This window comes from Rhineura floridana, chromosome 10 (assembly GCF_030035675.1).
Source record: "Rhineura floridana isolate rRhiFlo1 chromosome 10, rRhiFlo1.hap2, whole genome shotgun sequence".
Classification (NCBI taxonomy): domain Eukaryota; kingdom Metazoa; phylum Chordata; class Lepidosauria; order Squamata; family Rhineuridae; genus Rhineura; species Rhineura floridana.
The window spans coordinates 23506097-23533037 of record NC_084489.1 but is presented as its reverse complement, the minus strand read 5'-3'; the positions used below and the strand labels follow the sequence as shown (position 1 = coordinate 23533037).

The following is a 26941-nucleotide window of genomic DNA, read 5'->3' as shown; positions in this document are numbered from 1 at the left end:
ACGATTCTGTGGAGGAGTCTGCCTCTTTGGGGGTTTCGAGCTTGCTGGATTCAATGCCTTCTTTCATGTATAGAGCGACTCCGCCACCAATACGTCCTTCCCTGTCCTTCTGATATAGTTTATATCCAGGGATAACCGTATCCCACTGGTTTTCTCCATTCCACCAGGTCTCGGTTATGCTCACTATATCAATGGTCTTCTCTAAGACCAAGCACTCCAGTTCTCCCATCTTGGTTCGGAGGCTCCTAGCATTAGCGTACAGGCACTTGTAAGCAGTGTCTCTCTTCAAGTGTCTTTGGCACTTGTGGTTAGGCCTGTGGTAATTTTGCTCTTCTGAATTTATATCCTGTGCCCCTGCTCTCACAATGCCTACTTCTAGGCCTACCCCTTTTAAAATTTCATCATTTCTCTGGTTTTTATCCCAGGGAGGAGGTTTATTCCGAACCGGACCTTTCTCAGCTCCTGTTGGGTTTCCCCCCTCAGTCAGTTTAAAAGCTGCTCTGCTACCTTTTTAATTTTAAGTGCCAGCAGTCTGGTTCCATTCTGGTTCAAGTGGAGCCCGTCCCTTTTGTACAGGCCCGGCTTGTCCCAAAATGTTCCCCAGTGCCTAACAAATCCGAACCCTTCCACCCGACACCATCGTCTCATCCACGCATTGAGACTGCGAAGCTGGTCCTGTCTGGCTGGTCCTGCGCGTGGAACCGGTAGCATTTCAGAGAAAGCCACCTTGGAGGTCCTGGCTTTCAGCATCCTACCTAGCATCCTAAATTTTGCTTCCAGGACCTCACGGCTGCATTTCCCCATGTCGTTGGTGCCAACGTGCACCACGACCACTGACTCCTTCCCAGCACTGTCTACCAAACTATCTAAACGACGGGCGATATCCGCAACCTTCGCACCAGGCAGGCAAAACACCTTGCGGTCTACACGCCCATCACACACCCCACTGTCTATGTTCCTAATGATCGAATCACCCACTACAAGGATCCCTCCACCCCCTGGAGATATATCCTCGGCACGAGAGGATAGCTGCTCATCCCCCAAGGAATGGGTCCCTTCTAAGGGATCGTTTCCCTCTTCCTCAGCTGGATGCTCTCCTTCCCCGAGACCATCGTTCTCCATGATAGCAGGAGAGTTATCATCATTGGAGTGGGACACAGCTATAACGTCCCTGAAGGCCTCCTCCACCCACCTCTCTGCCTCTCTCAGCTTTTCCAGGTCCGCCACCTTGGCCTCAAGGAAATGAAGTCGTTCCCGGAGAGCCAAGAGCTCATTGCACCGAGAGCACACCCACGACTTCTGTCCAACAGGCAGATAGTCGTACATGCTGCAGGCAGTGCAAAACACTGGAAAGCCCCCACACCCCTGCTGGCTTCTTACCTGCATAGTTTTGTTTAAGGTTTTTACGTCAATGGGTTGGAGACTGCGGTTTAGTTGAGGTCAGGGAACAGACGGGCAGAGTGGGGGGCCCTGGCCTCCTCGCCCTGCTGCCGAACTCGCTCTGCTGCTTAACTCGCCTTGACGCTTTGTCAGCTGGGGCCTTGACGCTTTGTCAGCTGGGGCCTTGACGCTTTGTCAGCTGGGGCCTTGACGCTTTGTCAGCTGGGGCCTTGACGCTTTGTCAGCTGGGGCCTTGACGCTTTGTCAGCTGGGGCCTTGACGCTTTGTCAGCTGGGGCCTTGACGCTTTGTCAGCTGGGGCCTTGACGCTTTGTCAGCTGGGGCCTTGACGCTTTGTCAGCTGGGGCCTTGACGCTTTGTCAGCTGGGGCCTTGACGCTTTGTCAGCTGGGGCCTTGACGCTTTGTCAGCTGGGGCCTTGACGCTTTGTCAGCTGGGGCCTTGACGCTTTGTCAGCTGGGGCCTTGACGCTTTGTCAGCTGGGGCCTTGACGCTTTGTCAGCTGGGGCCTTGACGCTTTGTCAGCTGGGGCCTTGACGCTTTGTCAGCTGGGGCCTTGACGCTTTGTCAGCTGGGGCCTTGACGCTTTGTCAGCTGGGGCCTTGACGCTTTGTCAGCTGGGGCCTTGACGCTTTGTCAGCTGGGGCCTTGACGCTTTGTCAGCTGGGGCCTTGACGCTTTGTCAGCTGGGGCCTTGACGCTTTGTCAGCTGGGGCCTTGACGCTTTGTCAGCTGGGGCCTTGACGCTTTGTCAGCTGGGGCCTTGACGCTTTGTCAGCTGGGGCTCCCTCTAGCTCGTGGAGCAGGCTCCCTCGCTAGGGTGCTCTGACTTTATATGTGTGGCTGGTTCCTCCCAGCTACTGCTGCCAGCCAATGATGTGTTACTTGAGGCTGATGGCTAACAGCTGGGGCTTAACACTTTAGTATTCTCTCAGGCTTCCTTCCTTCCTGAGCGAGGGGCGGGGCTGTTTAAGCTTTTGGCTGCTTTTAATCTAATCAAGGGGCTGCGCCTTCCAGGCAAGTCTTTTGTGTTTGTTGTTTTCCCACCTAGAACAGCCTGACCTTTCTTTAACCTAGGGAAACAGAGCTTGTGGTTGTGTTTCAGGAAGGCTGAAGCTGCCCTTTTTAGCAAGGACTGAGCTGACTCTCTCCCTGTATGTGTCGGTGGAGTTTCCTTCTCCCCCTTCTCTCCGACTGGAATTTAGCCTTGTTTACAGTGTCCCCTGAAGCTTTCCTGCTAGGGTGGTGTTGAAAACTAGCTTTCTATGGGCTTCCTTCTCCTAGGATCTGTCTCCTAAGATATAGGTTCTTTCAGGATTTGGCTCCTAGCTCAGGGTGACCTTGGGCTGCCCTTATTATTTATTGCTCTGAGCTGTTTTACTTCAATTAAATAATGGAATAAATGGGAGCTACTTACCCTCTTTTCGCTCTGCTGCTTAACTCGCCTTGACGCTTCGTCAGCTGGGGCTCCCTCTAGCTCGTCATTCTGTTTTATTAGTAGTTTTGTGATGTTTCCCCACTGTTCCCACATTATTGCTGTCTGGAGGAGCACTCTTGCACTATAGTGCAACAAAAGCAGGACCAAAACAAAAAACTAGAACATTTGTGGTATAAAAAGTTACAGGATTTCAGCATAAGTTACGGGGTATCCATTGACTGGAAGCAAAGAAGTATGAGTGCTCCAAAACTTTTGATACGCAAAATGGTATTGAAAGTGGAATTACATATAACCATGCTGATATCATCATGAATGCATAATAAAAGGGATGTCTAGAGCAGTGGTTCTCAAACTTTTTTAGTTCGCGGCGCACTGTAAAACATATAGAAATTTTCTGGCACACTTCCTGTACAAAATAAAAAATATATTAATATATTTTAAACTATGAATAAAAATAAACTATAGAAAACTATTACTTACCCTATACAAATGGGTTTCTTCTCATTTTTAAAATATACTTTCATAGTATTTGAGGCACACCTAGCCACCTCTTAGGGCGCACCAGTGTGCCTGGGCGCACCATTTGAGAATCACTGGTCTAGATGCTTCCGAGGTGCCCTCCAGAGACCTATTTACTGACCAACCTGGTTTGCCTGCACAAACCTTATGCGGAGATTAGATTGTGAGCACCTTCACACTGTCAGTATTTCGGGGGAGGAATTTAATGATTAAAGGGAAGACGTGTAACCACCCCACAAGCAAATCAGGAAGAAGGCTCGTTGTCATATAACTTCCCTGCAAACAAATCAGAATAAAAGTTCAATAAAGACCTGATACAATCTAACCTCTGTGTCAGCTTTGTGTCAGCAAATCAGAATGAATGCTCAATAAATAGGTTATCTGCAGGAGCCCTGTATCCAGATTCCAGTCTTTACTGAGCATTTGTTTTGATTTGTTTGTGGGAAAGTTATATGACAATGAGCACTCATCCTGTGCTTGAATCACTCCTGCAAAATACTGGCTATCTGGAGGCACCCTTACTGGTTTATAAATGTTATAAGACTACAGCAGAACAGATCCCAACTTCCTAGGTGGGTCCCAGTTGGAAGGGCTAAAATACAGCCATTTCTCATGACTAGTAGAGAGGTCTCTCAATTAAAAAAAGCACAGATACTTTTGTGCATTTATCCATTTTACATGGCCAAATAGGACACTTCTAAATATTCGTCTTGGATTGCTGTTAAAGAGCATAACTGAATATGGAAACAAAGTGTCTTCCACTTCCCCTCCCCCTGCAATTAGCCGTCACGTAATAGTGCTAGGGATGGACAAATCTGTCAGCAACAACTCTTTTTAAAAAAAAATCCTCATAAAAATTTGTCCACATTTTAGTATGAATTTCTGCTAAAAACACATTTGTATGTGATTTTTATTTTTATTTATTTCTGCGATTTATTTATTGCCCATCTGGCTGGAAACCGAGCCACTCTGAGCGATGTACAAAGTCATAATATATAAGTATCACAACATCAAAACAGCAATAAAACTAAAACAGGTAAAGGTTACTACAATATACACATTTTTGCAAACCAATTTTCCATAATATAATGCCATTTTTATGTTATTTTCACTAATATTCACTAACAGGCAAAAAAACTTGCGGTTTAAGAATGTACCTACAACCAACAGATATTTCTATCAAACTTTTAAAAGCTCAGAGGCACATGTCACCAAATTCTTCCAAGCTACACAGGAAGTGGATTGGACTGTGAAAGATCAACCCAAATGGTGTTTGCATTTTGACCGATTTGTAGGGCAGTACAATATCTCAGAGAGGAGTTCAGGTCTCCTGATCCCCTGGTGCATTCACTATAGCTGCCCAATTTCCCTGCTTTTTAAAGCATGACAGATGGCATTGTAACAAGTATGCGGTGTCCCATATGGCAAGAAGGGAGAATCTGTGGCCCTCCAGATGTTGGACTCCGACTCCCATCAGCCCCAACCAATGTGGCCAGTGGCCAGGAATGGTGCGAGTTGTAGTCCAACAACTTACTGTATTTATTTGTTTGTTTGATTCTTTAAAATATTTCTATCCTGCCCTTCTACCCTACAATAGTGCACTCAGGGTAGCTCACAATGCCATCATAGACAGTAAATAAAAACACAAAAACATTTAAATAGATAAAAATACATAAAATACAGTTAACAATTCAAGGGGAGTGATATTAAAAGGGGACTAAAGAGGTAAAACCAGAAAGGGGGAAAATAGAATCAGTCTCAGGCTATACATTCAGTCCCTTCAGTCTGAAGGGCAACAGACTCCAGAGCTCTACAAAATGGAGATGTGGTGGTGGGGAAAGGTACAGGTGTTGCTTCTCAATCACATAGTTTTGAAAGGCACTGACAAAAAACAAAAGGCTGGCAGCTCCATTCCTGTGTGATCCTGTGAAAACATGTATTATTAGATAAGTATCAATAAAAGCTGTAACTCTTTCAGTTGTTTCTGGCCTTGTGATGTTTAGCAGATCCCCATCACTCCCGCCGTGTTACCTTGGAAGTCTTATTTATTTATTTTATTTGTTTATTATTTGATTTATATCCCGCCCTTCCTCCCAGCAGGAGCCCAGGGCGGCAAACAAAAGCGCTAAAAACACTTTATAACATCATAAAAACAGACCTTAAAATACATTAAAATAAAACAATGTTAAAAACATTTTTTTTAAAAAAAGCTTTAAAAAAAGCTTAAAAAAATCTTTTTAAAAAGGGTTAAAAACATTATTAAAAAACATATTAACAAGCAATTCTAACACAGATGCAGACTGGGATAGGTCTCAACTTAAAAGGCTTGTTGAAAGAGGAAAGTCTTAATGATGTGGGACACATAACAGGAGTTCTCCACCATACTACTCCAAAAGGGCTGGGTGTCAGCATCTTGCTCCATAGTCTTGCCACCTGCAAGGGTGTGATGAGGGATGTCAGATGCCACTATTAATTTTAGTTCACCCTCCTACCAAGGATCTCATGGCAGCATACTTGATTCCCCCTTCCTCATCACACCTCCCTGTGAAGATGAAGAAGTTGATAGCACAACATCACTCTGAGATGTATGGCTGAGAAGGGGTTTTGAACCCATCTCCCTCTGACTTAAGTACAACACTCTGTTCACTATCCCCGTGATGGCACCTCTTGTTTAGCTATTGTTCTATGATTATGTGCTATTGAGAAGTGTATATGGCATTTTTGCAAAGAAGCAACAGCTGGTAACAACGTTCTGCTCCCAGAATAACTTTTGTAGCTGAACAAAAGAGATTGAACAGGTTGCTTTGAAAAGAAATAAAACTGGACTTTTAGGTAAGAAATGATCTTTTGCTTTACAACAACAACAAAAAAGAAGTTGCAGCAGCAGCAGCAAGCTTTCAAGAGAATCACCAAGGTATTCATTTTATCATAACATTTTGAAGCATCCTCTTGCTTTAACAAAAGAGTGTCTTTGTGTCTTTGGGTGTGTAATATATATCAAACACTTGCCGGTTAATTAAGTGAAAATACTGTACCCTAACAGCAAAGCATTTCTTCTCATTGTTAACATCAATGATCATGCCAGTTTCTATTTTAAATCTCTTATGTCTTGCCCCCCTTTGGTGACAGTGGCACTGTGCTGTAATTTAACAAGTACAGATTTACTTACAGCTATTCCTAGGAAGGGGAACTCTGCAGCTGTTGAATTCCTGCAGTCAATAAAGACAGAGCTTCTTCAGATATACATATTTTCCCCTGTTCACTTAAAATAACACTGCCAGGAGAACATTCCTTTATAACCTAAGTTCTGCTACCATATAATTGTTTGTGAAATGATTAGTGCTTTTTTTCATAAAAAATAAATAAATGAGGTTCCAGTACTCATATCTTGATAAAGGTAGTGTAGGTACCAACACAAAATGGCTGCCATGGGCAACAAAAAAAGAGGTAACTGTCAGAAAAAAACTACTACTAACTGCAAAACTGCCATGATAATCCAATTATGTGTGTTCCTTGGAGAAAAAAAGCCTGAGGCTAAATTTGTCCGCTCAGATGGAAATAATAATTGGGGGAAAACTACACTCAGATTTGCTAGCACTATGATGTTAGGCCTTGGCTTTAGACACTGGTGAGCATGCCCAGATATAGTGGTGAATTCTTATTGGAAAGAAGGAGAGAGGTAGGCTGCCAGCTTCCAGTGGTTGCCATGGGTATCAAAGTACACCGAGGGAGAGGCCATCTCAAACCCATGGAGATAGAGCTGGAAAGTGGCATTGTAAGCTGCTGGAAGGCTTCATCTGAACAACTGGAAATCAAGAAGGTAAAGGAAAGGAGGGAAATCTTTGGTATTTCAGCAAAGTTGACCAAAGAGAGAGTGAAGAAGGAGTTGCATTCCTTTCCCTGCATTGTTGATATACCCACAGTATCTTAAGGCAGGAATGGGGAGCCTGTGGCTCTACAAATGTTGTTACACTACAGATTGCATCATCCCTGACCATTGGCCATACTGGCTGAGTCTAATGGGAGCTGGAGTCCAACAACATCTGAAGCGTCACAGGTTCCCCATCCTTGCCTCAAGGGAACACAAAATTTACCTGTTCCTTCCACAATTCTCTCATCTGCTTCCTTCCCCTTCTTACTGTACTTGGAGACAAGAAAGAGAAATGGGTGACAGGCTCAGGGGAAGAATGGATGAGACAAGTCCATTGCATCAGGGAAGCTAGAGGTATGATGTGCACCTGTCAGTTTCAGCCCTGTGCAGCAGTGCACTTGTTCAGCCACTTGCAAGGAGTAAGTGAACACACTTGTAGGAAGCAAGTCCCATAAAACAGCAGAACTTAAAGCCCAACTCAACATAATGTTAATTACATGAGTGCAATTAAATTGTACACTGTGTTGGTTGGTCCTTTTCAAGAAATGTGATAAAGATTGTATTGCAAGCTAATCACCAACCTGGCATTGTGATCTGCCAGTTTGAAACTTGTCTAACAGCTGCATCTTCCTCCAAAAACAAAACAACAGCAAAACACACACAAACAACTAAAAACATGCAAACTATAGATCTGGGAGTATACTGAGAATTTTGTGTCAGCGGTTCCCATCCTCTTGACAATATTACAAGTTCTAGAATTCCATGGTCAGCATCATAGTTGAGTAGGTTTGAAACTAGTTTAAATTTGCAGTGTAGATATTCTTAGGGAATTGCTTTTTGCCAAACAAGACACACTTGGAAGTCAGTCTCATTGAAATTAATAGTGGATGAATTTGGGATTGCTACCTTTTATCTTTTTTATTGCAGTAGTTGTATCTGGAGTCCACAATGCTAAGGATAGTTACCTGAAAGTAAGTGCATCAAAAATTAGAAGGATCTACTTTGGAGTAAACATGGTTTAGGATTTGGCTTTGTGTTTTAGGACTAAGAACTCAGGCTGCAAGCCTAGACTCCTTTACTTGTGAGTGACTTTGTGGAACTCTTGGAACCTATTTTTCTAAGTAAATATGTAAAATATTGTGCTGCATGCTCTTAAAGTCTGGCTTCAATTTAGAACACTCCCCCCATAGCTAATTTTAATAAGGCCCCACGTATAACTTTATTAGTTAAATTCTCTTGTTAACCTAAGAGACACACACTTTATGTAAAATATTTATATGTATTTAATGTTAATCTATTATCATGCAGTTCAACAGGAAGATTTATATTAGAATAGTGTGCAAATGGCCTCTTAAAATTTTCCACCCTCATTTGTGGGCAGACAAACTGGGGAATCCTTTTCACAGAATTTCTTGAGGGCAGAGGAAAAATTCTCCAAAAGTTTCTCAGAAGAGAAGGGTTCACCATCAGAAACATCACAGTTTCTTCCTTTTTCCCTGAAGGGTTTTTAAAGCTATCACTGCAACATAAGCAATTGTGTTCTTTATTATTATTATTAATTATTTATTTATTAAATGTATAACATAAGCAACTGTGTTGGCAGCCTAGCCACCATTTTGCACCTTCCACAATGCCTCAATCCTAGCATTGTTCTGGGTATTGTGTATGTGTGCGAGGTGGAGAAATGTGCAAAGAAAATGTACTAAAGTGCTCTCTCTCTCTCGTTCTTTTACAGGGGTTTGTGAAAACAAAAAACCTCAGAACAGAAAAAAAGTCTTCTAAGAAATGTTGGCTCAGATACGGTTTTCATACAAAGAAAAAAGCCTATCAGTATTGCTACCATTAATGAGTTCTGCCTTGTCCCTTTAAGAACTCTTAGAAAAGTCTCCTCTGGTTTTTTGTTACAGGTGGGTTTTGTCCTTTTCTCTGTGTGTCTGTGTCATATGGTACTATCAAGAAAAAAAAATGGTTTCCAGAGAGAGTATGAAAGGAGGTTTGCTTCAGAGAAGAAGGAAAGGAAATGTGAGAGATGAGCAAGAGAAGATGAGACAAGAGGTTAGTTTGGCTTCTATTTTCTCCCTGGTTTTTTGGTTTATTTATATTAAAATAGTTGCTTAGTTCAGGTCACAAATTGTGATGTGTGGACTACCAGTAGTCCATAAGCTTCAGATAGTCTATGGCATATCTGCATTAAATATTCATATTGCTTTTAATTGCATTTTATTGCTTCTTTTACATAGAGACAGCTAGAGAGAGAGATAGTATTTTATTGTATCACAATTTATGTTCTATGGAATGCAATAGAATAAATAAAATATAATTAAAATCATACAGCATCTAGCACAGTGCATTACAATTGCTACATGAGGCAGAAAAATCATTAAATCTTCTGCCGAGACCATCAGTAATTTTCAAGGGGAAAAAAGTTTGTGAATCACTGGCTTAGTTGAAAGCTTCCTTGTATTGCTATTGACAGACTGAAACCAAAAGGAATAAATGGGGATTAAGCATGGTTTACAGGTATGCTGTTGGACAGTGACAATTCCCTTTTGTGGAAGGAAGGAAGAGAAAATGCAATGCCTGTTTAGAGAATCTGATGTTGGGAGATGCTGTAGTTGTTTTATATAGCTGCTCTGCATATTATGAACCAATGTTTTCAATATGTGGTTATTGTACTAAAGTAGGAGTGGGGAACCTTTTCAGCCCAGTAGCCACATTGCCAGCAAAGCAACCAACGGAGGGGGGGGGGTCACATGCCAGTTGTGAGGTGAGAGGCAAAAGTGGGCAGAACAATTAATGTAAATTTTGCCTGTGTACAGTAGGGACCCGCTCATATGGCAGGTTCCGTTGTGGACCACTGCTGTAAAGCAAAATCCGCCATAAAATGGAACACATTTACTATCATTGTCTAAAATGGCACCAGATGCCCGATAAACACTGTAAAAGTGGAACAAGTGCCGTAGGAGCGGGGCCTTTCTGCAATTGACAACCGCTGTATCGGAGGAATGCTGCAAAGCGGAGTGCTGCAAAGCGGGGCCCTACTGTAGTTTAGTTTCTACACCCACCTCTCTCTATCCTCCATCCAGGCAAGGAAGGGCTCATTCACATAGCAACTTACTGTGAGATTGATGCTACTTGCATCTCCATTTAATTTGCATGGTTCACATGATGTGGCAGGCAATCAGCAGCTATCACACAGTTTTCCCATATCAACCCAATCCAATTGTAATGTGAAAAGGAAAGGAAAAACCTTCTCAGCTTTGCTGCGCTCCTCTGTAGGCGCTTTGCCTCAATATTGTTTTAGTGGACGGGCTCTCTTATGCCCCATCGCCAGCTCCCTCTCTCTTTGCTGCTTGTAAAAGCTGCGGCAGCTGCTGTCTACTTTGCCTTTCACTCACGCCCCCCTCTATTCAGTTTCACACAGAAGCCAGGAGAGGCATGCAATTGGCAAGAAACAATGAAACTGACAAAAAAAACCCCTTCTCCATTAGCAATATCAATACTCCGGAGGGAGTAAACATGTAAAATTAGGGGAGGGGCCACAAGGAAACAGCGATACTAAACCTTTCTAGTGGAACGCCTATTTGTGTGAAAGGAAAACAGAGGATTTGAAGGTAGGAAGTGTGAACCTTGCAAATCTATCGCAATGGCAAAAGCTGAGTCTACTGCGAAGTTCAGCTCCTGTGTGAATGAGTCCCAAGAGACATTATCAAAGTTGAAGGACACATTCTAACACTCAAGGAGAGCATAAAACAAGGCTGGTGAGGGATATGGCCTGGGGAGGTGGTATGGCCTCTGGAGAGTCCAAGGGCCAGATAGAGAAGCCAGCCTAGAAGGACTTCATTTAGCCCTCAGACATGAGGTTCCCACCCCTGTGTTAAAGGTACAATATTAGTGTCTTTGTCATTGGTATTTCATATTTTTTTGCTGGAAGCTTCCTTGAACCTGAGAGGAGAGGTGGTAGGAAAATATGTAAAGAAATATATTTATTTGTTTATTATTTGATTTATATCCCGCCCTTCCTCCCAGCAGGACCCCAGGGCGGCAAACAAAAGCACTAAAAACACTTTAAAGCATCATAAAAACAGACTTTAAAATACATTAAAACAAAACATCTTTAAAAACATTTTTAAAAAGCTTTCAAGACATCTTTTTAAAAAAAGGTTAAAAACATATTGGTTTTTTTTAAAAAGGTTTAAAAACATATTAAAAAGCAATTCCAGCACAGAGACAGACTGGGATAAGGTCTCAACTTAAAAGGCTTGTTGAAAGAGGAAGGTCTTCAATAGGCACCGAAAAGATAACACAGATGGCGCCTGCCTAATATTTAAGGGGAGGGAGTTCCACAGGGTAGGTGCCGCCACACTAAAGGTCCACTTCCTATGTTGTGTGGAACAGACCTCCTGATAAGATGGTATCTGCAGGAGGCCCTCACCTGCAGAGTACAGTGATTGACTGGGTATATAAGAGATAAGACGGTCTTTCAGGTATCCTGGTCCCGAGCTGTACAGGGCTTTGTACATCAAGACTAGAACCTTGAACTTGGCCCGGTAGGAAATGGGCAGCCAGTGCAATTCTTTCAGCAGCTGGGTGACATGTTGCCCCAGTGAGCAGTTTTGCCGCTGCATTTTGCACCAGCTGCAGCTTCCAGACCAACCTCAAGGGAAGCTCCACACAGAGTGCATTACCGTAATCGAGCCTAGAGGTTACCAGTGCATGGACAACAGTGGTCAGGCTATCCCGGTCCAGAAACAGTCACAGCTGCCTTACTAGCCAAAGCTGGTAAAAGGCACTCCTAGCCATTGAGGTCACCTGGGCCTATAGCAACAAAGATGGATCCAGGACCACCCCCAGACTACGGACCTGCTCTTTCAGAGGGAGTACAACCCCATCCAAAGCAGGCAAATTGCCAATTATCTGAACTCGGGAACCACCAACCCAGAGTGCCTCTGTCTTGCTAGGATTCAGACTCAGTTTATTGGCCCTCATCCAGCCCACCACTGAGTCCAGGCAGCAGTCCAGGGCTTGCACAGCCTCTCCCGATTCAGATGTTACAGAGAAATAGAGCTGGGTATCATCAGCATACTGCTGACACCTCAGATATATGCTTGTTGTTATGTGATTGCGGATGTACCGAAATATATGCTTGCAGATTTTCAGTAGAATTGGGTGTCTTTGTGGGAAGAGTTAACTTGGCAGATGACGGTGATGTATTTTAAGAGACAGCCATTCAGAGATAACCAACTTATTTATCAACTGTATGTAGCTCCCCAAAATACTTTTTAAGTTGCCAGCCCTGTGTCCTGACCATCCTAGTATTCACTTTGTCAAACAGCATATTTTTAGCCCTCACGACTACAGAGATGAGCTTAAAATTCTGCCAGCAAAAACTTCTAAAAGTCTGTATTCAAGCTGAGTATACAGAAGCTCTTATTAACTGTATTGCAGCTAGTTTGATAACAAAGTACAAACAGCAGGTTCTTTAATAATCTGACAAGCTTTTAATTATGATGGACCCACTTTATAAAGTAGTAATATTGTAGAATAAGAATAGTACTTCATTCACCTAGTAAATGATAAATATATGCAAGTTGCATTCATTACAAGCAACTTCAGTAGGTAGTTAGCTATATTTCTAAATGTGGATCTTGGGTTGCTTCCAGGTGACCTGTTTATTGAGCATTCATCCTGATTTGTTTGCCCAGGTTTGTGGGGAGGTTAGACAATGTCAGCTATTTATTATTATGATGATTTGTTTGCAGGAGGGGTTATATAATGTTGCATCATACAATTATTATCCCACACTTTCCAGTGCATTTCCCCATCACTTTCCTTATTGTAAAAAGTCCCATTTTGGGGGGAATCAGATTTGTTGCATAAGAGCGCCACATCAACTTTTAAGTGCGCGAGCTGAATTTGCCACTATGTGATTGAATCGCACCCAAAAATAGCAACAGTTCAGAAACACGCTTTATGCTGAACAAATTGCCTACCTCTCTCTATTTTTTATTTTATTTTATTTTATTTTATTTATTTCATTTATGTGCAATATCAAGAGCTGAAGGTGATGTACATGGTTCTCCTCCTCCTTGTTTAATCCCCACAATAACCCTGCGAGGTAGATTAGGCTGAGTGGCAGTGACTGGCCCAAGGTCACCGAGTGTGGATTTGAACCCTAGTCTCCCAGGCTGTAGTCCAACACTCTAACCACTATACTACACTGGCACATTTTAACATCTTTGTGTAAATAATAGAGCAGTAGCAGTTGGTGTGGTGGAGAAGGTGGGGCAGCATTGCACACTTGGCTTTCAGACACCAAATGTCGCTGCTGCTTACTGAAAGGGGGAGGGATGAGGAATGGGGAGTTCAGCATAGTGCGGGCACGGTGGCACTCAACTGGGCCCATCCCATGCAGAGCTTCCCATGCCTTGCACCTCCTCCTCCTCAGACTTGGTAAACAGCAGTGACACTCTCTGTCCAGAAGCCAAGTGCGCAACGTCACCTTGCCCCACCAACTGCTACTGTAATAGAGCTGCACTGTGGAATAGCTAGCAAAACATAGCTAGATTTTATCTGGGCTGCTAGATTACAATCTCAGAATTAAAGGATAGTCCAGACAATGTGCTTCAAATAAAAGGCATCTGTTCTGCTTATGGTGATGTGAGCTAAAAATAAGGATGTATCTCTTAACATTGCTTTCTAGTGAGACCTCAAAATGGGAAGCCTGAAATCTTTTAGGGTTTCAGTGGGATGAGTACTGGGAATTGCTATACCAATTGCTGAAAATCTTAATTGGCTTTTCTGTTAAACAATTTGGAGGCTGAAATGCATTCAACCAAGACTTCAGTAGGTTAGTCTGAAGGTAGAGAATGATTGATTTGAAGACTATAGCCCAAGAGTCTCATTTAAATAGGGCAAGATTTTAATTTAGATAAAATGATCAGAACCAAAGCATGTCTCTTGAATGTGTCAAGTCTGCTGCTGGAGCTGAATTTGCTTTGAGATATGGCTAACAAATAGGACTCCAAACTGTCAATATTATACAACTCTTTAAAAATAGTGGCAAGTGTTTGTTTTGAATGCATACTCTTGCTGCAAGATCACAATTTGTGGAATAATAATAACTGTAACTGTTTGTGTTTAGCCTTGGAAAATATTTTTTTATGAAGAGGGGCTTGGTAAATCAAAATAAGTTGGAGGTAAGCTAAACAAAAATAATTTGAGTTTTACCTGTTTACAAATAGTGTAGCATGTACCATTCAAGATAAAAGTTTGTTATAATAATGTTGAAAAAAATGTATTTAGACTCCAGCTAGCCTTTTCTTGATCTTATAGGATTTATGTTATCGCCGTGGCTGTAGTTATTTGAGCATCACACCTATCCTATCTTGTCTCAGCAAAATGTTCCTTGCTACTAAAGGACATCTGACATCCTTTTTGTATCCTACAAATCAGCACAATTTGGGCTCATCTACACAGTGATTTAGTGTGTATTTGGTGCTACTCACATAATAATAATAATAATAATAATAATAATAATAATAATAATAAATTATTTATGTCGCCTATCTGGCCAAATTAACGGCCACTCTAGGCGGCATACAGTACACAGTAAAATACAATATCAAAGAACCATAATAATAATTAAGCTAAAAACCACCCTTCCAGTTAACAACAGCCTAAAGATTAGTCCACCCCAGAGATCCTATAGGCCTGCCTGAATAGCTAGGTCTTCAAGGCTCGGCGGAACCCTATCAGGGAGGGGGCATGGCGAAGGTCGGAAGGAAGGGAGTTCCAGAGGGTCGGTGCCAAAATTGAAAATGCCCTCTCTCTGGTCCGCACCAGTCTAGCAATTTTAACTGGTGGGACCGAGAGAAGGCCTTGTGTGGCTGATCTCGTCAGGCGGCACAATTGATGATGCTGGAGGCGCTCCTTCAGATAAACTGGGCCGAAACTGTATAGGGCTTTAAAGGTCAACACCAACACCTTGAATTGGGCCCAGTAGGCAACTGGTAACCAGTGTAGATCTACTAACACCGGAGTGATATGATCACGGCGACGGCTATTCTTAATCAAGCATGCCGCCGCATTCTGTATCAGCTGCAATTTCCGGACCATTTTCAAGGGTAACCCCACGTAGAGCGCATTGCAGTAGTCTAAGCGGGAGGAGACCAGGGCATGTATCACCCGTGGGAGTAGATGGACAGGAAGGTAGGGTCGCAGCCTCCGAATCAGATGTAATTGATACCAAGCTGCCCGGCTCACTGCCGAAACCTGAGCCTCCATGGACAGCTGGGAGTCAAGAATGACCCCAAGGCTGCGGACCTGTTGCTTCAGGGGTAACCTCACCCCATTGAGCACCAGGTCTATATCTCCCAATCTCCTCTTATCTCCCACGAGCAACACCTCGGTCTTATTGGGGTTTAGCTTCAGCCTATTCTCCTTCATCCATCCACTTACGGATTCCAGGCACTTGGTCATGGTATCCACAGCCAACTCTGGTGAGGACTTAAACGAGAGATAGAGCTGAGTGTCATCTGCATATTGGTGACACTGCAGCCCAAATCTCCTGATGATGGCCCCCAGCGGCTTTACATAGATGTTGAATAGCATGGGGGAGAGGATAGAGCCCTGTGGCACACCACAATTGAGAGGCCAAGGGTCTGACACCTCATCCCCCAATGCCACCCGTTGATGCCTGTCTGAAAGATAGGAACGGAACCACCGTAAAACAGTGCCCCCTAATCCCAATCTCTCCAGGCGATCTAAAAGGATACCGTGGTCGACAGTATTTGCATGGTTCACATGATGTTACTGGGAAACAGAAGCTATCACACGGTTTTCCCCATGAAAATTCGTAGTAACCCAGTCCACTGATAATATGAACAGTTTAGAACAGTATGGCTCCACTGCGCTCCACATGTCTTTGAAGACGATTTGCTTCAATGGTTTTTAGTGGGTGGGTGAATCATCACTCTCAGGTATTCCCCTTTCTCTGCCCACTAACTTCCATGAATTCCATTTTGTTTCCAGTGATTTATCTAGCAACTTCTGACTGATCTGTCCTCCCCCCTTCACAGTTTGCTGCAGCCCTCCCTTCTTTCCTCCCTTTCTCCCTGAGTAAACTTCCTTCACTCCTTGTAACAAGTGATGGGAATTGCCATTGGATTTTATCATTCTTTCTCATATTATTAATCTTTGCGGAGAGAATTTTGAAGTAACATCTCTCTGTGCCTGGTTTCAGATTTTTTTCTAAAAAATCAAAGTGGATTTTTTTAAAAAGTCACCTCATAAATATTGATATTAATATTGATACTTTCTCAAAATATTGATATTGATATTTTCTTTAAAATATTTGTTTTTCCAGCAGGGAAAATTTAACTCAGAAAAATTTAACTCTGTTTTTCACGGCAGTTTTATGACTGGGTAAACTTGGATTATGCCTTGTTGGGATAATAAATGCAAAATTGAGACAAAAGTACTGAACAGGAGTCAGTACAGTGAATTTTCTGGAAAATGTTGAATTAGAAAAACTTTCCAAGCAAATTAGGTTGATTTGCATAGGGTAATTTACATGGGAAATTTTTCTGATGCCCTAGAGAGTGATCTAATCTAGCATGTTTGTTTTACATGTTTTAGTAAGCAAAGCTAAAAATGTTGAAACTGCCAAATTTGCCTAATATATATTTGCAATTACCATCCACTCGTCATTACTGATGAACTTAAGAAACTGAAAACTCTCTGCAGAAAAGTAAAGCACTGGAAAAATTTCCACCCGACATCACTGGCACGAGCCCAAGGTTTGCCTCAGAATAACGTCTGAAATATGGTACTTCTTGGTTTGGTTTCCTCCCCACCCCATGACATATGTACCTTACCTTTCCATTAAATATTCAAATATTTCACAGAATACAAAATAGAATTGAAATTTCCAAGGTGAGCTTGGAAAAGAAAGAAATTGCAATAATCAAAAGAAATGTCAATTAAGCAACTAGATGTTCTCAAAATGTTTCACAGAGCAGGTTCATAATTATTACCTAAATCATAGCTGTGCTTTGTGTTGTCTGTCTCATGCAGCAGATCTACTGGTATAAGTGTATAGAAAGTTTGACTGAATGGATGTCTTTCATGCCAAAGGGAGGGGCAGCCTTTTCTCAGGTTGCTTCCCTTTAGCTGATGTTCTTTTTCTGCTACAGCTAGTTCACCTTGCAAAAGTGGCAGATTGCCATGCAAGCAGATGGGCTGAAGTATAAGCAGCCAAGCTGTCACTTAGGATCATAAAGTGCATTGGCTAAGGGTGGGATTCAAGGCATTAAAGACTACAATGGCTTCTAGTGCAGAGTTTTTACACCTCTTGTAAAAGAGTCAACATTTTGTTGAGTGATGGTAGAGCACTGGATTCATTCTGAAAGCCAGCCACTGTTTTCCAGTAGGCATTTATAGAAGTATCTGACAGACAACCAATGGACATAGTAAAATGGGATAAAATCTTACAGGACAAGCTTTTTGAGCATAAAGTATGATGCACCATGGATGCATACTTAGTTCTCGGGAACTGGGGGGCCAAATAATGCCCCTTCTTGTACAGCAAAAATGAATTTTTGACCAATGCAGACATTATGTTGTGGCTTCAGTTCCAATTCAGTTTTTTTCCCACTCTACTCTCCTGCTTTGCTTAGCACCAGCCTGATGAAGAGTTCTGGAGGACTTGAAATCTCACTATTTTGAGATTTTGGTTGGTCATAAATACAGGAACATTGGAAATGTTATGAAATAGTTTATCCTTTAGCTATGCATGGTAATGTAATCTACCTCTTCCTTTGCTTAGTTTATTTGGTGAGTTTTGCTCTGAGAAAAACTTGTTTATTTGACATGCAGAGGATTGGCAAATAGAATATGAAATCATTGTCCCTACTATGAAATAAGTGGTTGCATTTTGTCCCTGCCCACCCCTCCTCTACTATACTCCTGAGACTTAAAGGTTAGAGAAGCCTAACCTTTTTCTTAAACAAAGTGATTATCTCTGTCCCCACCCCCCTTTAAACTCTTAGTTAATATTCTGTATGTATTCTGGCCTTATGAAGAGTTCAGCACGCATCTGGGCTTCAAGACAATAGTATTCTGTCCTAATATGATTAATTCAGCAATGTGCAAAATCATTTTCTGAATCATAATGTGCATGGATAGTCTGCAGTGTAGTGACAATTAAACAGCTGTCATTCTACACTTGAACTTTTTAAAATGGGCAAGTCTAAATTGACTGTTTAAGAAGGTGGATGTCCTAAAGCAGTGGGCCTGATCTCTGCAGCTTGGCCTGCACTCACTGCCCACCCAAGCTCAACTTGTAAAAGTGTCCAACCAGTGGATCGAAGTAACAATGAGACCAGCAAGAGCTATCACTGTTACTGTGAGGATATTGTGGGGAAAGGTTTGCCTATGGCAATAAGCTTTCTAATTATGTGGACTGAATTAAACACTGTGAGGCATATGAGGCAGAGTAGGGTTCTAAACCCAAACTGGGGGGTCCTGTAACTTAACTGATCATTGAGTTCCCATTTCTTAAGCTTTAAAATGCATGCTTCCAGGGAACAAGCCTGGCTGGGAGCTGTATAATAATGACTTAGCAGCTCAGCTTCTCCCTGAGGGGTACCAGCTATCAACTAGCCATGAATCATTTGGAGAGTGCAGCATCTTCTGGGCCTTCTGCCCTGGTGCTCAACCAAATCCTTCATTCTCCTTCATCCCAAACCTCCTGTGGGATGTAACTAAAGTCCTGCTTCAACAGCAGAGGGGGGTGAGGGAGGAGATGGGCAGAAAGGCTGGTAGAAGATCAAATGGAGTGGGAGGTACAGCAGGCTGTTTTGGGCCTTTTAAAGGACAGGGATGATAGTTGGGTTTATTTATTTATTTGTTTGTTTAAAATATTTCTATCCCACCCTTCTACCCTAAAATAGGGCACTCAGGGCGGCTTACAAAAATAAAATCAAACATGTTCATAATAAAATTGTAAACAGTAAAATCACAAAAACATTAAAATAAATTTAAAATACATAAAATACAATTAAAATACATAAAATACAACACACACACACACACACACACACATACTAAAGGGACTACAAAGGTAAAATTTAATGCAGAAGGCATAAAAGCAGTGTCAGGTTCTACCTTCAATCTCTCCCAAAGGCTCTACGGAACAAGATTGTTTTCAGAAGTCTCTGGAAAACCAACAGGGAGGGAGCAGAGCAAACTTCTTGGGGTAGGCTATTCCAAAGCTTGGGGGCCACAGCTGAAAAAGCTCTCTCCCACGTGCCTGTCAATCTAACATCTTTCACTCCAGGCACGCAGAGGAGACCAGAGGCAGATGATCTTAAATCCCGGGCAGGTACATATGGGCGTAAGCGGTCCCTCAGGTACATTGGTCCAAGGCCGTTTAGGGCTTTAAAGGTCAGAACCAGCACTTTGAATTGGACCTGGAAACAAACTGGGAGCCAGTGGAGTCGATAAAGCACAGGGGTGATATGCTCCCTGCACCGTGCTCCAGTTAACATTCTGGCTACTGTATTTTGAACCAACTGCAATTTCTGAACCGTTTTCAAAGGCAGCCCCACATAGAGTGTGTTACAGTAATCAAGCCTCAATGTCACCAATGCATGTGTCACTGTGGCCAAGTCAACTGCCTCCAGGAATGGATGCAGCTGGTAGACCAGTTTGAGTTGGCCAAAAGCACTCCTGGCTACTGCAGCCACCTGATATTCAAGCAGCAGGGCAGGATCCAGGAGGACTCCCAAACTGCGGACCTGCTCCTTCAGGGGGATTGCAACCCCATCCAGAACAGGTTGCAACCCTGTCCCAGATGCAGTTTTCCCTTGACCAGCAGTACTTCCATCTTGTCTGGATTAAGTTTCAGTTTGTTAGCCCACATCCAGCCCTTCACAGCCTGCAGTCACCAGTTTAGGATGAGCACTCCCTCCCTGCAATCAGGTGGGAGGGAGAGATAGAGCTGAGTGTCATCAGCATATTGATGACATTGTACTCCAAATCTCCGGATGACCTCTCCCAGTGGTTTCATATAAATGTTAAAGAGCATGGGAGACAGAATGGAACCTTGTGGTACCCCACAGGCCAATGGCCAGGGGGTCGAGCCGTAGTCTCCCAGCACCACTTTCTGGGTCCTGTCTATCAGGTAGGACCGGTGCCACCATAAAACAGTGCCTCCCAATCCCATCCCAGCTAGACGGTGTAGAAGGATACCATGATCGATCGTATCGAAGGCAGCCAAGAGGTCCAGCAGCACCAACAGGGATGCACTCCCCCTGTCTGATGCCCGGCGTAGGTCATCAAGCAGGGCAACCAAGGCAGTCTCTGTCCCATGACCAGGCCTGAAGCCTGATTGAAAAGGGTCTAGATAATCTGATTCATCCAGGAAAACTTGGAGCTGAGCAGCCACTACCCTTTCAATCACCTTGCCCAGAAAGGGGAGATTAGAGACTGGGCAGAAGTTGTTAGGATCCGCAGGGTCTAACAAAGGCTTTTTTCACAAAGGTCTTATCACAGCCTCCTTCAACAATGTTGGCATAGAACCTTCCCTTAGGGAGGTGTTAACTAAATATGTCAACCAGTCAGCCACTCCCCCTCTGGTAGATTTGATTAACCAGGATGGGCAAGGGTCAAGGGAACAAGTAGTGGCCCTCGATTCTCCTAGAATCCTGTCCACATCCTCAGGCTTTACAAGCTGAAAAGCATCCATAGAAAAATGACAAGAGGAAACTTTGGGGACATCTGGCACAACTGTAGTTAATGAGGAGTCCAAGTCAGTCCGAATGCGAGCAATTTTATCTGCAAAGTGCCTTGCAAACATGTCACAGCGAGTGACTGAGGGCTCAGAGTCTAATGTAGGGCCAGAGCCCAAAAGACTCTGGATCACCCGGAAAAGCATCGCCGGATGGCAGACGCAATGGTGGCAGAGAAGTGCCCTTCCTTCGCTGCCATTACTGCCACATGATAGGCTTGAAAATTAACCCGAAAAGGTTGGCGATGACCTCTGGCTTAACCCTTTATTCACTAATGACTTTTCTGTTACAACTTTCCCTTCCAACCATCCTTGGGAATCCAGACACACTTTTGCAAACATGCTTCTGGAGTCTGGCTTTTGGAATTCTGGGAGAACAACAGCTTGGAGAGGTGAATTCCTGCAAGGATGGTAAAGGTTACACATCCCCTTTCTTTTCGGCTATCAGGTGTTTATTATACATGTGGCATGTAGCATGTAACTGGTCCCTAAGGAACTGGGATTCCTCCTAGCAGACAGTAGGGAAGGATACTCCAGTGTACTAGTCCAGAGACAGACAGAATAGAATAGCAGGGCCAAATCTTGTTAAAATATGACTGGATGTTCTACTTAAGCTTGTTGGTTTAAAAATAAAAAATCCACCGGTCTGAAAAAACACACACGTCTGAACCAATACTAGGACTAGTAATGCTAATTTTAGATATCTGCTAATTGAGAGGAAATGCTGTTAAGGATGAACAAACTTGCATTGAAAGATTATTGCCATCTAGCTTAGGTGTTACATATAATTAATTGCTTCCTGTTACATCCAACAGATCCTCTGTGCTGACAATGTTTTTTAACCCAATCCTGGTGTGGCAAACCTTTGGCTTTCCAGATGTTGTTGGACTCCAACTCCCATCAACCCCAGCCAGCATGGTCAGACATAATGGGAATTGTAGCCCAGCAACAACTGAAAGGTACAGGTTCTCCATCCCTAACCTCCAATGTATTTCTGGCATACTTGGTGAAAAGTTGATCCATTGGAGAGGTAGCAATGTACAGAAGAGCAGAACTATCTACAGAGAAGTAAACATACTCATGGGTAAGAACTTTATCAAATGGTGTTTTTTGTTTTTGTTTGCTGAAGAAATGGCAATAGCAATCTTTTAAAACAGCATTTCTCAAACTGTGGGCCAGGGGCCACCAGCAGGCCCAAGCCTTTCAGGAAGGTCTCAGCGCTGCAGACCAGCTCTTAGTCATGCTGGGCAGCCTTTGGTTGGATCAATGCAAGTAGTAGCACCCTGCATGTGCAGCACATAGTCATATGTAGCAGTAGGAGTTGATTAGAGGGTGAGGCTATATCGTGCAAAGTTGGAGGAGAGGAAAAGAAAGCGAAGGAAAGCGAGGAAATGGACAATGCAGCCATCTTAGTGTGATGGAAGAAAGAAAGGGAACAGGAAGGAGGGAGGCAGAGGGGATGAATGGACTGAAGGAGAGGATAAGGAGAAACGTCATTGCTGCTATGTTCTCCCTCTGCTGTCAGAGGCAACATGCCTCTGAATGCTGCTTGCTGTTGTGCTCAGATCATGCTTTTGGGTTTCCCATAGACATCTGGTTGGCCACTATGAGAACAGGATGCTGGACTAGATGAGCATTTGGCCTGACCCAGCAGGGCTGTTCTTATGAACTTAGGACTCTCTGCCACAAGGAAATTGCTGTGGCAAAGAGCTGTATTCAACTAAGTCCTACTCAGAGTAAACCCATTAAAATTAATGAGCCTATGTTAGTCATGTCTATTAACTTAAATGGGTCTACTCTAAGCAGGACTAGTGTCAAAAAAATCACCCAAAGAATGTAGACTATCTAAATAATGTTATAAACTTGGTATCGTTGCAAATTTATGTGGGATCCAACATTCTTAAATGCAGGGAGACAAGTCTTCAAACAATGTATGGTCTTTAGGCCATCTTCTGTTCAAATCCAGTGGATGTACTTGCAGTGCAATCAATGTTATGACGACTGAATTTTATTTTTGTTGGGGATATAAATATCCTGATACTCCAGACATCCACTTCAGTGCAAACTCAGGAAACGGGAAGTCTGTGCCTGGTTGGTAGTATTTTGGCAACGGGGACTGAAATCGCAACGTTTTAGTGTTGCACAAACATACTTGCTGCTAACCTAAAGAAGTCCCTTTCATGTCTATATACTGAACAGGTTCTGCTGCATAACTATAATAAACAGGTTGACAAAAATGGTGCCTGGGGGTGAGACAGGGGAGTTGTTGCTAGTTACTTTGTAGCAGAAGCATCCAGAGCTACTGTCTTCACAGCTACATTCCACATGGCTTTTGCTACAACAACCTAGGAAGCTGCCTTACCGGGTTAGACAACGTGTCATACTAGCCCAGTATTTTCTGTCTGGCTGCAGTTCTCCATGATTTCAGGCTGAAAGTCTTTCCCATCACCTGCTACCTGATCCCGTTTTCACTGGAAATTCTGGGCACTGAACCCGGGATTTAATGCGTGCAATGCTACATGCTCCAGCACAGGGATGGGGAACCTCAGGCCTGGGGCTGAATGTGGCCCTTCAGCCATCCCTGTTTGGCTCTTGGGACTCACCCCAGGCTACAACTGTCACCGACTCTACTTCATGCCCTTGTCAAGTGCTTTTGTCTATCCAGAATGTGTCCTTGAACTGTGATAATGCCTCTTGCTCATTTGGATAGGGATGTGTGTATACAAACCTCTGACTTTTGCATGGTTGGAATGTAGCCTACTGTACAGTCACATCGGTTGCTCCACCCCCTTTTTGCCTCTGGCCCCGCCCAGCACTGCCGTGTGAGCTGTTTTGTCACCTGTAATGTAAACAGCAGACTGTCTTATGCTGGATCGTAATAGCCCCAAACTGTAGCTGAAACTAAATATTGATTCAACATGCTCCACTTCCAATCTGTGTTGCTTACTCTGCCTCATGTGGTGGCTTACAAGACTCTAAAATACATAAAAATACAATTACAAAGCAAACAAACTAGCAACAGCTGATAAAGATTTTTCAAGTGCAGTACAATTCAGCAAAACACAAAGTTCAATAAATGTCTTTAGAGGGTTTAAATAATAATTGATAACGCCATTTCATACAACAATCAAGACAAAAGCAGTATAACATCAGAAATAATTTTGATGAGCAACTTCCACCTCTCTTGAAATCTGGAGTAAAATGGGTCCATTAAAAAATACACAAAAATGTTGGTAATTGCCTAACAAACCATATATTGGATCAGAAAATTACTTAACCATAGAACATGACAACTGTGTACTGTCTTCACTGTAAATGTTATTGGAAGAGCAAAGAATAAGGGGAACATACATTTGTTTTTATAACAATTTTGTCATTTGAATAATATACTTTAATCGTCATCATCAATAATATATTTATTGGTAGCATTTTTGCACTCAAGTGCTTCAAAGTGACTTACATAGTAAAAATGAAAGAGCAAAGACATTAACATCAGCTGCAAGAAATAAAAAAAACCCCATCCATCCAACAATATATTTAAAAGGAACAAGTTGTACCCACCCCACTTAAAGTAAGAGCACAACAAAAGCCACTGACACATTTAACTATCCTTCCATTAAAAATCATAAGCTTGGGTAAATAAGAATGTTTTTGCCTGATGCCAAAAAAACAGACAGCAGTGGTGCCAGGTATGCTTCCCTGGAGAGAACATTGCACAAATGGGGAGCCAACACTGAAAAGGCCTGTTCTCCTTTTGCCACTTCCCCAGAGACACCTTCCCCAGACACAGCATGCAAGGAAGAGCCTTGGATGATGAACACAGTACCCGGGTTGGTTCATGTGGGGAAAGGAGGTCCTTGAGGTATTAGGGTCCTGAGATACATAATGCTTATTTATGCTAGCAGTTACATTCTTACGGGATAAAACTATGGGGTTTTGTATTGTTAGACTCTTATTATGGCATAAATTCATATATGCTCCACTTATCAAGTTTAGGGGATCTCTTAAGAAATTTCAGTACCTTCTCAATTTTGTCACATCTTGCTGTCCTTCAGCAGCTGGAGAGCAATGGACATACCTGTTGGTCAGTGACGCAGGTTGTGAGACTCACAGACAAGGTTTTTAGCAGAGAGAGAGAAACCTGAAGCAGAAGGGTTAAACTGTGAGAACAGAGTTCCAGACAATCAAGGTCAGTCTGGCTAGCTGAAAGTGTGATAAGCTGGGAACTGGCAGGATCTCGGGTGTGGGGGAAGAATTGTCAATGGAGGAAGATGTCTCTAATGTCTTTGCCTAGTAAAGACTCTTACATGAAACTTGCCTGGCCTGTCTTATTCCTGTTCTAAACGGCTCTTGGATCCATACCACGTCTCACCTACACACGCGGAGCGCTACAGGGGTTATGGGCCCAGATTATGAGGCGTTGTAGCGGGTTTGAGAACTGGTGAAGTGGCGTTGTTGCAGAGAGAAACAAAGCGCAAGTGAGAGGCAAGTAAGAGTGGGCAACATGGCTGTAAATCTATCTTCCGGGATGCCGATGGAGAGACTGAATGCAGTAAATTACTCCAGCTGGAAGTGGAGAATGAGAGCTGTTCTGATTAAAGAGGATTTAAATGATGTCGTGGAAAAACCCCCTCCGGCAGCTCCTTCAGCAGCATGGCTGAAGAAAGACGAGAAAGCGAAGGCTTTTATTACTCTGGGGCTATCAGATTCACAACTGTTGCTGGTGAGTAATGAGCCGACTGCTAATCAGATGTGGGAAAAGTTAAGAGCTGCACATGTACAGCAAACTGCGGGAAGCAGGCTGTGTTTGGCACGGAAGCTATATCAGATGCGTTTTACTGATGATGTGACTATGGAAGAGCATTTGGCTGAATTTCGTAGATTAAATGCTGAGCTCCAAGAACGAGGCGTACATCATAATGACTTGCAGATGGTTTATCTCCTGTTATCTTCATTTGATCAAAAATGGGACGTGCTGGTTGCTGGTCTTGAAAGTCAACCAGACGGGACCCTATCTTTGGAATTTGTGGAACAGAAACTTCAACAAGAGTGGTGTAGGAGACAAGAAAACAAGAAAATGGACTTAAAAGAGGCTGAGACTGTGTCTGTACAACGGAATCAAAGAAGCAGGGAAGAGACTAAAACATGTTATTTTTGCGGGTCACGTGGGCATATACAGAGACATTGTTTAAAGAAGAGGAATTACAGAGACTTTGAAAGTCAGAGGGCAAGCGTGAACTTTGTTTCTAAAGAGAGCAATAAACTGATTAACTCTAAGTGGCTTCTTGACAGTGGAGCGTCTAATTGCCTAATCACAGACTCTAGTTTATTTTTCACTTCAAAGCCGACGCAGGAGAAGCTTTATCTGGCTGACGGATCTACTCAGGACGCTACAGCAAGAGGAACGCTGAAGATGGGTAATTTGGGAATTTTAACAGATGTATTATTGATTTCTGGGTTAAAATATAACATTCTATCAGTGAGAAAATTGGCTCAAATAGGTTGTAAAGTTACATTTGAAGGGGATAGATGTTTTGTGAGAAAAGATGGTGAAATATGCATGCAAGGGAAATTACAGAACAACATGTTTATAGTTGAATGCAAGATTGATAAAGACATGTGTGCTTGGATAGCAGTAAATAAAGAGAAACATGAGAATTGTGTCCATGAATGGCACAGAAAATTAGCACACGGACATTTTCAAAAGATACAAAACACCCCAAAATATAGTCAAGATTTGAAGTTAACACACTGTGAGCATGTGGATGAGTGTGAGGTATGTTATAAAACAAAAATGACTGTGAAGCCAGTAAATGAGAGCTGTGAAAGCACGACTTCAGAACCCTATCAGCTTATACATGTGGATTTAGCTGGTCCTTTTCAGTGCTCAAAAGGTGGAGCAAGGTTTTATTTAGTGATTGT

The 26941-nt window shown here is 42.8% G+C and overlaps 1 protein-coding gene across 2 annotated transcripts in view; it reads left to right on the top strand.

The window, feature by feature from the left end:
• Positions 1 to 26941, top strand: part of ATP2C1 (ATPase secretory pathway Ca2+ transporting 1) — a 136201-nt gene that overhangs the window by 36141 nt on the left and 73119 nt on the right. The window contains exon 2 of one of the 2 annotated variants that reach the window (XM_061586538.1): positions 9135 to 9282. In XM_061586538.1, the coding sequence (XP_061442522.1) occupies positions 9193 to 9282 (90 nt within the window). In that variant the 5' untranslated portion in view covers positions 9135 to 9192. Of the gene's footprint in view, positions 1 to 9134; positions 9283 to 26941 lie in introns of those variants that run through there. The other variant, XM_061586541.1, reaches the window with a different exon arrangement.